The sequence below is a fragment of the Zingiber officinale genome, chromosome 6B (genome assembly GCF_018446385.1).
Source record: "Zingiber officinale cultivar Zhangliang chromosome 6B, Zo_v1.1, whole genome shotgun sequence".
Taxonomy (NCBI): domain Eukaryota; kingdom Viridiplantae; phylum Streptophyta; class Magnoliopsida; order Zingiberales; family Zingiberaceae; genus Zingiber; species Zingiber officinale.
Window position 1 is genome coordinate 13,021,394 of NC_055996.1, and position 15,708 is coordinate 13,037,101.

Here is a 15,708-nt window from a genome sequence, read left to right on the forward strand (position 1 = left end):
ACTGTTGTTTTCTTCCGGCGTAGCTCCCCCTTCATCGATGCTCTCGATGCTCATTTTGGACGAGCTTAAATCGTAGTCCTCGTCTTGATGACTTGCCATTAATGCAAGTCTGGAGAAGGCCTCGACTTTCGATTCGGATGGCGTATCGTCCCACGTCGCTTTTAGTATCTTAAATTTGTTCTGTTGGACAGGCTTCTTTCCTTTGTCCTTGTTTCTTAACTTGGAGTAGTTGTCCTTGACATGTCCTTCTTCATTATAGTGGTAGCATCAGATCGTCCTTTTCTTTCTACCCTGCGGATGATTAGTTTTTCTAGATTTACATAATTTCTTAAATCGTCTTACCATCATTACCATTTCTTCATCATCGAGAGAAAATTCTGACTCTTGTTCGTCTCTCGATGCTTTTAGGGTGATATTGTGCTTCGGCTCCTTCGTACCTACACATCTCGATTCATGCACTTCAAATGTGGGAAATAATTCTTCTAAAGAAATAGTTTCTAAGTCCTTAGATATATAAAAAGCATCTACTAGTGATGCCCATTTAGTATTTCTAGGAAATGAATTGAGTGCGTACCTTAGCGAATCTTGATTACTTACCTTTTCTCTGAGATTCAAAAGTTCGGTGATAACCTCCTTAATTCTCGAGTGCAGATGCACAACTGTTTCGTCTTCTTCAAGTCTCAAGCTGGTGAGCTGGTTGCGAAGTAAATCTCATCTTGCGTGCTTGGCTTCAGACGTCCCTTCGTGCAACTCAAGGAATTTTTCCTATAGTTCTTTTCTGAGTCGTAGTTGCTGATCCGGTTGACTTCTTGTGACGGAAGGACGCTGAGCAGATGGAATTCTGCTTTATCGTTTGACACGTAGTCGGCCTGCTCCTTTTTCATCCACTGGTATTTTTCTTTGTCCTCCGGTACTACAAAACCGAATTCCATTATTAAAAGTAAATCAAAGTTAGTTTTGAAAAATACCTGCATTCGCTTTTTCCATCTGGCGAACGAACTCCCCCTCGAACTTTGGTGGGTATATGCTTGGTCCGACCATTTGTTCGGTGATTCGATCGGAGGTTAGTCCTCCTGAAGTGGCATGACTCTGATACCACTTATTTGACCACGTCGAACCACTTGTTTGAGATTCTTGAGTATCCCGGGTTCACGGTCATCTATTCATCGACGCTGGCCCGCTTATTATGACATGGGTTTAAGGTCGCTGCTCGACCGTTGAGGAAGATTAGGCTAACACTGGGGTTTAAGATCGTCGCTCGACCGTTGACGCAGTCCAGGGTTTAAGGTCACCGCTCGACCGTTGATGGAAACAAGAGTTTAAGGTCGCCGCTCGACCATTGATGGAGCCAAGAGTTTAAGGTCGCCGCTCGACTGTTGATGGAGATAAGAGTTTAAGGTCGCCACTCGACCGTTGGCGTAAACCCGAGTTTAAGGTCGCTGCTCGACCGTCGATGGAGAAAAGAGTTTAAGGTCACCGCTCGATTGTTGGCGTAAACCCGGGTTTAAGGTCGCCACTCGACATTGAGGGGGGACACATTTTAAGAGGCCTTCGTTTTTTATTCACATTTTGCCCTACGTTCAGGAATCGTACAAAAATACATGGTATTCACTCGCGCATCTCTCATCCAGACCTGTAGGGTTGGAGATGATTCGCGCTCCATGGTCTCTCGAGTTGTCTTCCCTGTTCATCCTCCAGATAGTAGGCGCCCGAACGGAACTTTTGGACGATCTTGAAAGGTCCTGCCTATGGGGCTTGAAGCTTGGAGACGTTGCCGACCAGCTTCACTTTCTTCCAGACGAGATCACCGACCTGGAAGGACCTCGGGATCACCCTTTGGTTGTAGTTCTGTTTCATCCATTGTTGGTACGCCGTTAGCCAAACTGCTGCTTTCGCCTATGTTTCGTCCACCAAGTCGAGCTCCATGAGCCTCGGTTCGACGTTTCCTTCATCGTAGTGCTGCACCCGATTGGATTATACCCCGACCTCCACGAGGACCACTACTTCGCCGCCATATACCAAATGGAAGGGGTTACGCCGGTCCCCTCCTTCGGGGTCATGCGAAGGGCCCATAACACACTGGGGAGATCGTCGACCCAGCTGCCTCCAACGTAGTCGAGTCGAGCGCATAAAAGTCTGAGGATCTCCCGATTGGCGACTTCGGCTTGTCCGTTGCCCTAGGGGTAGGCCATTGATGTGAAGGCCTGTTGGATGTCATAGCTCTCGCACCACTCTCTAAGCCTCTGACTGGCAAACTACCTCCCATTGTCTGATACGAGTCATCATGGGATGCCAAACCGGCAAATGATGTTCCAAACAAATTTGATGACCATCTGCTCGATTATTATTGCAAGCGGCTTGGCTTGTACCAACTTCAAAAAGTAGTCCACTGCGACGAGCAAAAATTTTCGCTGACCCGTCGCCATGGGGAATGATCCAACAATATCCATGCCCCATTAATCGAATGGGCAAGATACTGTGGACGCCTTCATTTCCTCGGTCGGTCGGTGCGGAATGTTGTGGTACTTTTGGCAAGACAAGCAGGTGGCCACTATCTGAGCAGCATCTTCTTGGAGGGTCGGCCAAAAATATCCGGCCAGGAGTATCTTTCGAGCTAACGAACAACTGCTCGGATGGCTTCTACAGGAGCCTTGGTGCACGTCCCATAGAATGTACTCGACATCTTCCAATCCGACGCATTTAAGTAGGGGCCTGGAAAAAACTCTTTTATAAAGTTGGTCCCTAATCAAGGTGAACTGTCCGACCCTCTTCTTCAGCAAGTGAGCTTCTTCCGGATTGGCAGGTGTTACTCCCGAACGAAGAAACTCTGTCAAAGTTGTCCTCCAGTCGTTCAGGAAGATCATTCCTTCCATTCGGTCGATATACCCCACAAGTGAGACATGTTCGACCGACTGTCCTATGACAATCGGTGACAGCGAACTGGCTGATTTTGCCAACTCATCTGCCGCCTGGTTCTTTGATCGAGGGATCTTTTATATAATGACCTCTTGAAAGTTGGTCTTCAGCTTCTTGAAGGCCTCCGCATAGAGCCTGAGTCGGGCATTGCTTATCTCGAACGTCTCAGATAACTTCTGAGCGGCCAACTGAGAGTCCGAGTGGATGAGAACTTTAACGTCTCTCACATGTCGGGCAACTTGTAGACCAGCTATCAACGCCTCATATTCTGCTTCATCATTGGTGGCGCGATAGTCAAGCCGAACGGAGAGCTGCATACGATCCTCCCGAGGTGAGATAAGTAATATACCGATTCCGCTACCTTGCCGAGTAGACGAGCCGTCAACATATATCTTCTATGTTGCCTCCGGCTCGACATTCTGGACTTCTATGATGAAATCTGCCAAGGCCTGAGCCTTGATTATCGCTCGAGGTTGATATTGTTGTTAGAGTGTATACTAAAAGCCTAGCTTTTGGTATAAACATTTATCTAGACATAAGAATCACATTGGTCAAATGTCTACATTTATGATAAATCTAGTTGTTCAATTAATTTATATTGTAGATAACATGGTGTGTGGTGTCACACACAGAGGATCATATTATCAGCATCTTATAAATTATAAACAGTAGCTCACGACCAAGATGGAAAGGAACAAACCATTGGAGGTCGTAGTGTAATTAGGTATTAGTTTATCTTAACTATATAATTATACTAGTACACTTAGAGTGTATTGAGTAGGACCATTAGAGGTCGTTTCTTTTATACTGACTTTATAAAGGAACAAAGACCTCAGTTATTATGGAAGTGTGTGCTCTTAATCCTAATATAATAACAAGCACATATATTTGATATTTATTTCTTTAATTTATCAATGAGTGAGATTTAGTTCGATAAATCAATAAGCCCGATAAGTTGGAAAATGATATCACTTATAGTGTGTGTTGTTGATTATAGAAGGAAACTGTGTCCTAGTGATCTAGGTTGATAATGTCCCCAAGAGGAGCTCATAAGGATTGTCATGTTAAACCCTGCAGGTGGACTTAGTCCGACATGACGATAAGGTTGAGTGATACTACTCTTGGAACTCATTTAATTAATGGACATATGATATCTTAAACACAGGGAGACTAAAACACTCATAATAAAAATGAGCTCAAAATGTAATTTGAGATTGGTGCGGTAGTTCAATAATAATTCTTTAGTGGTATGAATTATTATTGATGAAGTTAAGTTATGTATTCGGGGCGAACACGGGAAGCTTAATTTCATTGGGAGACCAAAACTAATTTCTCCTCTCGGTCCCTATCGTAGCCTCTTGTATATAGAGATTTATACCCATCACATACTCACCTTCTTACCCACTCTTTGGTGGCCGGTCAAGCTAGCTTGGAACCCAAGCTAGGGCCGGCCAAGACCCAAAGGTTGAGCCAAGTTGGTGGCCGACCAATGCTTGGAGTCCAAGCATGATGTGGCCGGCCACATCATATTAAAAAGGATTTTATTTATAAATTTTTTCTTATGTGGATTCCATGGTTTTAAAAGTGAGTTTAAAATTTAAATTTTTCCTTTTATAGCTTTCTACAAAGGATTAAGAAAAGATTTGAAATCTTTCCTTATTTGTAGATTAAAAGGTGGATTTTAATTTTAAGAAAACTTTTCTTTTTTAACCATGATCATGATTTAAAAGAGAGTTTAAAAATTAAATATTTCTTTTATAAGTTTCTACAAAAGATTAAGAAAAGATTTGAAATCTTTCCTTATTTGTAGATTAAAAGGTGGATTTTAATTTTAAGAAAACTTTTCTTTTTTAACCATGATCATGATTTAAAAGAGAGTTTAAAAATTAAATATTTCTTTTATAAGTTTCTACAAAAGATTAAGAAAAGATTTGGTATCTTTCCTTATTATAGATTGAAAGAGATTTTAATTTTTAGAGATAACTTTCCTTTTTGGAAATCATCCACATGTTTAAAAGAAATATTTTAATTTATAAAATTTTCTTTTTACAAACCACCATGAAGGGAAAAATTATTGGAGAAATTTTTTAAATTTCCGAAAACAAATTAGGAAGTTTTAATTAATTAAAACTTTCCCTGTTTATATAGCTTTAATGTGACCGGCCATGTAATGTGAGAAGAGAAAATTATTTTTAATTAAATAAATTTTCCTTTTCATGGCTAAAGAATTAAGGAAGTTTTTTTTATTTAAATTTCCTTATTTGCCAAGACAAAGGATTATAAAAGAGGGGGTAGAGGTGCCTTCATAGCTAACAACTCTATTTTTTTCTTACTCTCTTTTTCTCCTTGGTGGCCGGCCCTAGCTTCTCCCTTTTCTCTTCTTCTTGTGGCCGGCGACAACCTCTCTAGGAGCTTGGTTGGTGGCCGGATTTTACTTGAGGAAGAAGAAGGAGGAGGAGGCTTGGTTTCCTAGCATCCCTTGGAGCTTGGTGGTGGCCGAACCTCATCCTTTCATGGAATCTTTGTGGTGGCCGAATCTTACTTGGAGAAGAAGGTGGCTTAGGTGGATTCTCATCTCGGTAGATCGTTGCACACACAACATCCGGGATAAGAAGAGGAATACGATAGAAGATCAAGAGGTTATTTGCTTACAAAGAAATGTATAACTGGTAATTGTTTTCCGCATCATACTATTTTTCTTTGTATAGTTATTTTTGGAAATACCAAACACAAGAGACATATGATTCTAGAGTTTTCGGATTTGTTTCGAAGTTATGTTTCTTTTCTTTTATTTGTCGAATTTGTGATTCGATTGTTCTTTTTGGTTAACCTAGAGTTATTTAAGGAAATTAAATATTAGCTTTCCTTAAAAGGCTTTGTCTAGGCGGTGGTGGTTGCTCTCATATCCAAGAAGGTCATGTGCCTCGCCATGCAGTCCTGGAAGTCAATTTTGGAAATTAATATTTAATGGAATTAATAACATAGGTGGATTTGGATCAATAGTGTTAAGTTCCGCTTGCGATCCAAATCTAAACCATTAAGAACAGATAAGTTAAATTTGAAATCAATGATGTTAAGTTCCGTCTGCGATTCTTAATTTAACTTCTAAAGAACACAATATGTTATTTAAGGAAAGGTTCGACACTCGTATAAAATTTTTGTACAGTGGAGCCGGTACGATTTTCCTAGGACTAACCAACAATTGTATGTCGAATTCGCTTAACTCGGTCGTTCATTTAATTAGTCTTTTTAATGTTTCGGGATTGAGAGGGACTTGTCCCAAGACATTGTTTGTTAGGACAATGATTATATATGCTAGGAAATACAGGCGACCAGGCTAATCTATCTGGTTCAATTTTTCATTGGCAAGTAAATCGATGGATAATCGAAGTCCAGCATCCAGCATCTTTAGTTGCAGAGTCCCTCGCTGACAATCGAAAGAACTGATAAAGTTCATGATAAATGATCAAAATTTTCTTTTGGATTCGAGTGTTCAGCAAGTAATTCAAGAACAGTAAGCTGGAGTTTAGCAGAATCCGCCATTGGAGTGCGATCTGTTCACGGCGGTCAGGCTTACGGCGCCATGATATCCTCTGATTCGGCCGCTGGCCTTTCCGGGTGCGGACGAACTGGTGCCGGCCGCCTCGTCTGCCGTTCTCGTCTGCAAGACGTCGGCGATCGAAATCCTGTCTTGGTTCGACGCATTTCCGGTTGAGAACGATCGTCGACCATCTTCCTTTTCGCAGCCGGCATCGTCTCTCGTATCGACTTTGCTGTGCTGACTCTGCTCCGCCGCGAGTTGGGGTGGGTTCTTCTTTCCATGCTCCTGGCATGCTTCTTCTTCTTCTTCTTCCATTCTCTCCTCCACCACTATGACCATCTCGTCTCTTCCCGGCGATTCCAGGATCACCGATTCGGCAGCCTCCGCCGGAAGCGACTGCGGCGGATGCGGCCGATCCAGAGGAATATTAATACTGGCCCGGCAGAGCGGGCAATTGGAGTGAGACCTCAACCACGTATCGATGCACTGGAGATGGAAGCCGTGGCCGCACTTGGGCAACAGCCGGAGGCTGTCCTCCTCCTGGAACTCGCTGAGGCAAACGGAGCAATCCGCTCCCTTCACCACCCCGTCGCCTTTCCGGTACTTATACACCGCAATCTTACTTATCAGCGCCTCATCGATGCCTTTCTCCGGCGAGTCCTGCTGCCACCGTGCCTCATGGTGGCGGGAGCGACCGCCGTGGAGCTCGAGGCTGTCGCCGGCGGCCCTCGGGCCGTTTAGCCGCCTCTGCAACGACCGGAATCCGCAGCAATACTTTGGGACGACGGTGTAGTAGCAGATGAGGAGGAGCGTGCCTGCGATAACGCCGACGATGGCGATGACGAGGGGGGAGAAGGCTACTCCGCCGGATCTGTCGTCTGAGAATTCAGCAGGCGGAGGCGGCGGGAAGATGACGAAGCACCACTGCGGGCAGTAGATGCCGCAGAAGCCCAAGGAGCAGTCCCCCGTCGGCACGTACGGCACCCATGTCTGCTGGCTATCGCCGGCGGCGGCCATGAACCGGAATCGCACAGAAGCTCTTCCGCCCTCAGATTGCAGCAAATATCACTCACAGAGTAGGAAAAAAAGCACTTTTTTGGGGAAATTTAGAGCAATTATCAAGATCTTGTTGTTGTTTTGGAAGAATGGAGGAATCAAATTGGCTTGGTAGCAAAGCAAACTCGGAATGAAGGCTTAGGTCAGCAACTTTGTCAACATTTACTCCTTTCTCTCCTTTGCCAATACTTGCAGTAAATCGTGATTGGTTTGACCAAGGTGTAGCCTGTTTTTCTAAGAACAGCATTATAAATTATCGAGAAGGTTATTTCTCCTAATTATATATTTATTTATAACAAAGAACAATATATTTTTTATTTGTCAACTCATTGAAGTGGTTTGACAATAATAATTGATAGTGCTAGTCACTATTTCATAGGTCAGTAATCGTTCATAATTTATTTTTTTCGTGTTGATTCTGAGACGAATTGACAGGGACACTAGGAACGAACATATTCATCTTTTATCACCTTGAAAGCAATAATTAATGCATATGTGATTATCCTAAAACTCTCCCTGAAATGAATGAAGCTTCACATCAACTTTATATTCTTGACAGACACTGTCCCTGATAATGCTTGCTTTATCAGTAACTTTGGTAGCTTAATTAGCAGATCAAGCAACAGCTAAATTGCTTAGAATTCAGTCTCTCTAATCCTTTGGCTTCCCAATTCACTCCACCATTGTTTGCTTTCTCATCCATCTCTCTCTTTCTTTCTCTTGCACTGTCGACCACTTTCTTTCAGCTCCAAATACAATGAACGAGAAGATGAATTTTGTTTATTTAAATCACATCTCGGGTTTTCGGGTTTTGTTTCTTGCTGTTGGATGATCAGCTACTGATTCCGTGATTTAGGTGTGAGATTCCTGGATTAATTATATTGTTTTATTAAGATTTTGGACGTCGAACGGATGGATTCTATTGAGTTCAATGTTAGGCCGTTGATGGGCCAGCGGGCTCATGTGGCCCCAATAACAGCTAAGAAGCTTAGGAATTATATCACGTGTTTAGCGCGGTAAACAGAGATTTGATATATATAGATAAATATGTATATATAATGAAATTTTCTGTAAACCCATTAGGTGCACACATTTAGATGACTCTTACAATTCCGAGCGATGCACTGAGAGGAACTCGGATTTTCAAAAGTAAATCAGGATATTCGAGAGTACATTCAGGTACCACTCGATGTACTTCTGAGCGACTCTTATAAGTCCAAGCTTTCAGAAATATTCCTGAATACTCCGATTCAATTTTAGTGAATCAAGACTTCTAAATTATATTTTGGGTCAGTAGGATCCTCTGATCTATAATTTGTGAAATAGGAGATAGTTCTTTGCATGAGGATCTTTAATTTCGATGAACTCCATCTTTAAATAAATAAAATTTATCCAAATTAAAAATCTAAAAAAAATAAAATATCCTTTAATCCGTAATTTACGGATAAAAAAATCCGTCCTCCTTTTGGGTGTCCGGACGTACGTCCAGGATTTACTATAAATCTGTATTTTTAAAATTCTGCCATTATGGATAAGCATAAAGGTGAGTCCTTTCGTGGGATGCTTCCACTGCAATAATGTTTATTTTATAAGCTCAATGCAAAGGTCCATGTCCCACATGATTTTTTTTTTTCTTTTAATATTTTTTTTTTAATATTGTTTCCTACTCTCTCTCTCTGTATATCATATTCCTCCGAATCTAATCTATCCAATGAGATCATATTCCTCTTTTTTATTAAAAAAAAACAAGTAAAACTTATCTTAATATACATTTTGATGCTAAATAAATTGTAATTTAAGTACTATCAAAATAGAAATAAAAAAAAAAAAAAAGAAATGGTCTTTAAAATTCAATGGTTCCCCTTTAGCGAAAATTTTACGGTAACTCCATGAGTGCTCATCGTTAGGATTGATTCGCACATAAAAAAACATATTCTTTTCATGGACACTATTCTTATTTGTCTCATTATTTTTGGAGGTTTCCTAGCAATTATATGCGTGGAAATGAAGAACTCATCCCTTCTGGTCACCCTATCACTCAACGGTATCGAAAGAAATCGGAAGGTCATTCCTCTATAAAATTTATCTATCTTTCTCGATGTAGGCCATTTTCTTAAAGACTAAATAGACTTCTTTAGGGCCATGTCCCTCTCTGGGGAACAGTGCTTATGAAGGGCTCCTACAAAGCAATTAAATCAAATAGTTTAACTAATAATTCACATATTGATCCAAAAAATGTGAAGAATTCATTCAAATATAAGTCGTGTTTTTCTTTGGCATTTCCACGTTAAATCTATCAGCCGCTCGATCGGAGCAAGTTTAAATCCATCCGCTAGAAAATGAACGACTGAGATTTAATCTACCCGCCTCCGTGGCACAAGGGTCGCAGTTGACAATGACGTGGAGCAGAATCTATCCATGGCGTTTTACGTGGCGCGTCAACAACCGCCCATCGCAAGCGTCAGCCGCCGCCGATCGACACGCACATCATAGCCGCCCTGGCAGAACAGATGGCTCGACGGCGATGGTCGGCCGCCAATGCCAAGCGCAGGCAATGTGTTCGACGCATTGCCGCAGTGGGAAATAAAAGGAAAATAACAGTTGTAACTGTTCTGTAAAAAAGTAAAATCTGTCACTCTAATAATCACCTATGGCGACGGAGCTCATGATTATACCATAGCAATCGAAGAGAGTAAATCAAAAAATCAATCCTATAAATAAACTCGGCAGGATAAAATAGTAGTCTAACTTGTATGGCAAAAAGTGAAATCGTTCGTCCCAACACTTCCATCGCACCCGATTCAAAGTCATCACAAAAGAGATAAATAACAGCTTCCTGAGAACGAGCATGTGAAAATAGTATTCTAGCACGTGGCAAAAAGATGAAATCACTCGCCCCCAGTGCTCCCGCCGCATCCGACCCAAGACCATCACGAGGGAGGTAAATCACAACATCCTGAGCTAGCATGTGGTAGGTGGAAAAATAGTATTCTAGCACGTGACAAAAAGGCGAAATCGCTCGCCCCCAGCACCCCCGCCGCACCCGACCGAAGGCCATCATGAGGAAGGTAAATCATAACATCCTGAGCGAGCATATGACAGGTGGGGTGAGTTGCACAGGGATCGAGGATTTACACCCTGACTACCCCGAGTTTCGATCCCGCGATCTCATGTGACAAACATCCCATCACATACTAACTCGGATTACCTATTGGGTCAAAATAGTATTCTAGCACGCACGTTGAGGAGGAGGAAGAAGGGGAGCAATTTATTACAGATCGTTCATCACAAGCTGTAGCAATCATCATGCCCAGTAAATGGCAGGCCTCGGTTTCTTCTCCATCTTGATCGAGTTTCTAGCTCCGCGACGAAGATGAAATGAGCTTAGTCGGTAATTGTCGTTTTCTATAAACAATATGTAATTAAGCAGTGTCATTGAGTGCTAAAGGGGGCTCTTTGGGGGATGCCCTTCCTCCTCCGTGCGCCGGTGGCCGGCGGCGACGCGGAAGGGGTGGATCTCTGCATCCTCACGCTCCCACGGCTGGAGCTCGCGAAAGAGTCCTCTGATTCCGACACCGGCGCGGTGGTTTGCCGTCTGAGTGGTGAATTCTTCTTGCTGGTGCGGGTGCCGGTGCTGGCGATCTGAAACAAGCATTTCGTCGAACAGTTGGTGGGGGGTGCGGAGGAGATAATTAGAGTTTGGAATTAGGGGGGAGGGGGATGGGACCTTGCAGCCGAGGGAGCAGAAGCGGAAGGAGTCGAGGAGGCTCCGGTCGCAGACCTCGCAGGTGTTGTTGACGCCCTTGCCGGGCCTCGGCTGTGGGCGCTCGTTGAGGAACACGATCCGGGCGCTGTTGATGATGTAGGTCTGGACGCCGGAGATGTCGAGCACCTTCTGGATCTCCGACACTCGGATCACGTCGTGGTACGACGACCGCCGTATCTGCATCATCGCAATCTCAGGCGGCGGCGGAACACTAAATCGAAGCTCTACTAAACCAAAAAAGGAAGGAAAAAATGAGCGGGATCCCTCTCCGAACCTGGATCGTGAGGTGGTCGCGGTGACGGTGCGCGAGGCAGAGCGAGCAGAGGGCGCCGCCGGCGCAGTCGAGACAGTACATGTTGCACTCGCTCCGTTGCACTTCGGCGTGGAGCTCGCATTGCGCGAAGAACCGGGTCGCCAGCAGCGGCCGCAGCCACGGCGGCCACCGCCCTGCTCCTTCCTCCGACCATCCTCCTCCCTATTCCCAATCAAAAAACCATTTTTTCCGACTTTGAATCCACACAAAAGAATCTTCAAAAAAAAAAAAAGATCAATCTTTGGTAGAAACCTCACCATGACTCGTTTGTTCTTCAGATTGAGCTCTTTCAGAGAGGATTCGTGATCGAACACCATTTCCGATTCAGCAAAAGCTTCCTCCTCTAATTCTCCTCCGATCGCAATGAAGTTCGCGAGAAAGGACTCGGAATCAAAAAGGCCTTGGCTTTGTGGAAGAAGAAGAGGCGGAGGGGGTTTGAAGTCTTTTGATATGGCAGGGTTCCGCCATTTGTATCCCTCTCTAGCCTGTCTCTTCTCTGTTGTTTGCATAATTAATTACGGTTATGTATTGCTAATGCGTGTCAATTTACTCTCTTTATTTTCCTTTTTACTTGTCGATGGAGGTTAGTGGACATAACATCATTATGATTGATTAGTGAATCTTTTTTATTAACAATAATTGTGTTGATGGATGTCTTTAACACTTATTATCCTGTAAATTTGCATTGATAATCCTTCTTTTATCTCACATAGACAAGTGAAGAGTGATTAGATCTCAATATCAAAACTTCCACTATTCTCTTTGGATGTGAAATCTTTTTGAACTTTCTTTTTCATTAGATTTAGATTTATGTGCTTCATATCACCATTAAAAATCCATCGATTTCCTTATAATTATTTAATCATTAAGTGTATGAATGTGGAGTTAGCTACTATTCACTGGGATGCTATCGGATTACATAATGCTCTTTTAGACCTTGGACCACTTTCTGATTTTGTGATATTTTATCCTTAATAATTAATTTTATAAGTACTTTTAATTCACCTTGTCTAGTTAGTTAATGAAGGTTAAGGAGATTTCCCACTCTATGCTCCTCCTCCTATTATTATTATTATTATTATTATTATTATTAATTGACATCTAATATCTAACTAACCTTAACTAATTCTGAGGATGACCGATCTGATTTCATAAAAAAAATTTATCAATCATCAGAGTAAATTGGAAGATACTTATAGTGAACGATCAATTGACTCAGCTGATACGGGTTATGATAAGCAGACTCAGGGGATGACATGGAAGTCAGAGTTAAGATGACATAACGGGCAAATCTTCGAAAGGAGGATATCCCTCATCTAGTTTTGATTGGTCGCCTAGCGCTAAAGTTCTTAGATCCAATCCGACCGAGTTACAAGTCGGCCAGGAAGAGGCGGACAACCCTTAAGCCGATCGAAATTGATGAGTTTAGAGCCCCAAGGGTGACCAACTCCTATAGTGCCTTAAGGACGGTCACCTCTTAAAGTCGACCGAGATAAAGGACAGCTGGCATTGCGTGCCGGCCAGAGTGACTGACTCACTCCACAATAGACCAATAGTAGGTATGGTCAGGAGGAAGGCTAAACTTCTTACTTCGTGCGAGTCTCCTTGTACACACACCCAGACAACCCTAATTGTCGGTTAACTTAATCGGTTTCCATGCGATAGTATATTTGTGTATCCATCCAGTTGTAAAGTCGAATAAGTTCATACTCCCTGACTGTACAGAAAGTCGGTCATGCATAACGCAACTCAACTTAATACATTGACCGAACCGCTCAAAACGTAGCTTCATTTCTCGGGGCAGCCCATTATAGGCTTGGTCGGCTAAAAAAATGACCAAACCTACAACACTTGGCCTCATATTACTGCTCAGACGTATTTCCAGCAAAGCATAGGTTGTCAGAGGGATTTCTCGGAAGCATGGGACGTCATATTATTTCTCAAATGCACTTCCAATATGCCCAAGGTATATCTATATTATTCTCCAAACAAATGTCTCAATACTGCGCAAAATATATATAACAGAGCAACTTAATGTTGAGACAAATATAAAGGTGGCCGATCTTACCAGCCAACCAAGATACATGCAATATAATATACAACAGAGCAGATTATACAAAATATAACTGAGCGGCTTAATGCCGAGATAGATATAAACGCGATCGGTCTTACTAGCCGACCAAGATGTATTCGGCAGACAACATCCTAACAATCTGTTAGAATAACAACTATGTGTCAAAGAATATTCTTCTGAAAACTTTTTTGAGGATCATCGTGTCTCCCATCAGTAGATCATTTATAACAACATATTTTTCTCATTAATCCCGACAGTAATAGAAGCTATGAACGACAAAAAGAGGTATGCATGTGGGTAAAAAAAAGATTCCTCGAATAATTATGGCGCATTGCCTAACAAACTCTGACACACATTACCACCTCATGATCGCGGAGGTTCTGAGATGTGGTATATAAAGGAGGTCCTCTCGATGGCAAAGGCACACTCTCTCTGACATCTGCAACTCTACTCTCAAGCACAAGTTCTTTACTATTCTTCATTCATCCGTCCGAACTTATACTGACTTGAGTACCGGAGGACCTTCGTTAGAGACTCCCCCTAATTTCTGGGTGCTGACGTTTTGTTGGCTAATCTTCGTATGTGCAGGAGCAGAATGAAGCTTTCCCATGAAGTAAAAAAGGTTTTTTTACCAGTCAACCACCGATTCATCATATCCAGTATATATCTCTATAATTTTCAGACAGAATCATCAGCGTTCTTATTCCAACTATCTATTAAAAAAATTATTAATTAATTTATCAATGATAGATCTTAAGTCTCTGAAAAATTAAAAACCCAGCACCGTTAGATGAGACAAGTAAATTAACAATAGCACTCATAAAATAATAATAAAACCACAGGCAATCATACTTTAAAGAAATAATCAACATTTAAAGCATGAAACAAAATTTTCTTTTAAAATAACATATGTGGGCATCCAATTACACACGCGAGCCATAATTATTAAAACCAAACTTGATTGTTTTCTAATCCAATCAACTAGAATAAAAAAGACAACATATCCATCCATTCATCTATCTTTCTAAACCTAACTCGACCACCACCATGAAAAGGACAAAATGGAAGCATTAGATCCATCACCATGGACTTTCAATAAAGTAATAGGATCATTTGTTTTAGAAAAAAAAGAAAAGAAAAGAAAAATTAATTCAAGTGATGGAAAGAGGGATGGATGATCATGCAATGATGCAAGTATAGTTACAACCACTGTGTAATACCACATTAGGTTGATGTAAGTGGCCAGGGAAGTTTGCTTCAATCTAATCTCTGAAGTTGTTGGTCTAATGTAGGCATGTGTGCAATATTTTATGGATTTTTTTTTGATAAACAAGGGAGAAATGTTTTATTAAAATGATTAAAAACATGCCTATAATATATATTTTTAATCAGAAAAACTCCTTGTTAGTTAAGGTATGTTATATTTTAGTAAAATGCTTCCAAAAAAAATTCAACTCCATTATTAGGAGATGCAAAGGCTCAGTTTACAGTACAAGTCATGTAATATATTATATCATTAGTTAGTTGTACTAGGTGTCATTATTGTTAATAATATAAAGGTTATACAGTACTAAATCAACAATTAGTTGTTTTGGGTATCAGTGTGGTGAATAACTAGCTCATATTACCTAAACTTAAGTTGCTCATATTCCTTGCTGTCTTAAGCTATCAAGAGCCTGGAAACAGAGCAAGAAGAGATCGAACTGACCAACCTAATTTTCATTATGAATAATTTAGGGGAAGTTTGGAGCTGGCACTAGTACTATTGGCCAACCATTCATCAGCCAAGAAGCTTGTGCTTGAAGAAAAGAATACAAGACTGCAGGAATAGCAGAGCCCACCTAATAAGATAAAGCTAAATTATTGTTGTTATTGTTTAGGTTAACATAAGTGAAGCAGCTTGTGTTGTTGGATAGGGACAAATACCTACATTCGATGGCTCCTGATGTACAAGTTTGGAATAGTCTCTTTGTTAGAAACCTTGTATGGTTGGCAAGTCCATTAGGGATCTGGATGAGTTATTTGTTCATATATTCGCAAAT

The 15,708-nt window shown here is 41.6% G+C and overlaps 2 protein-coding genes across 3 annotated transcripts; both read right to left on the reverse strand.

Annotated features, from left to right (window-relative positions):
• Window positions 1–6,296: 6,296 nt before the first annotated feature.
• LOC121989949 (E3 ubiquitin-protein ligase Os04g0590900-like) lies at window positions 6,297–7,765 on the reverse strand. Its single transcript, XM_042544248.1, has one exon. It carries the CDS (start codon window positions 7,472–7,474, stop codon window positions 6,443–6,445), a length of 1,032 nt encoding a protein of 343 aa, XP_042400182.1. The 5' UTR covers window positions 7,475–7,765; the 3' UTR covers window positions 6,297–6,442.
• A 2,989-nt stretch (window positions 7,766–10,754) lies between these two features.
• On the reverse strand, window positions 10,755–12,207 carry LOC121992017. 2 transcript variants are annotated; one of them, XM_042546129.1, is made up of 4 exons: window positions 11,850–12,204; window positions 11,554–11,754; window positions 11,241–11,456; window positions 10,755–11,155 (listed from the first exon to the last, which is right to left on the reverse strand). In XM_042546129.1, exons 1-4 carry the CDS (start codon window positions 12,099–12,101, stop codon window positions 10,946–10,948), a joined length of 879 nt encoding a protein of 292 aa, XP_042402063.1. In that variant the 5' UTR covers window positions 12,102–12,204; the 3' UTR covers window positions 10,755–10,945. The 2 variants fall into 2 exon arrangements, with proteins under 2 accessions (XP_042402063.1, XP_042402062.1); XM_042546128.1 differs by having other exon boundaries at window positions 11,241–12,207.
• Window positions 12,208–15,708: the final 3,501 nt, after the last annotated feature.

What these genes read in the sequence shown, in the direction of transcription:
- LOC121989949 (XM_042544248.1), bottom strand. Translation starts at nt 7,474, where the DNA reads ATGGCCGCCGCCGGCGATAGCCAGCAGACATGGGTGCCGTACGTGCCG.
- LOC121992017 (XM_042546128.1), bottom strand. Translation starts at nt 12,101, where the DNA reads ATGCAAACAACAGAGAAGAGACAGGCTAGAGAGGGATACAAATGGCGG. An exon ending in TCTGCTCCCTCGGCTGCAAG is followed by an intron (nt 11,156 to 11,240) that starts GTCCCATCCCCC and finishes TGCTTGTTTCAG; the next exon opens with ATCGCCAGCACCGGCACCCG.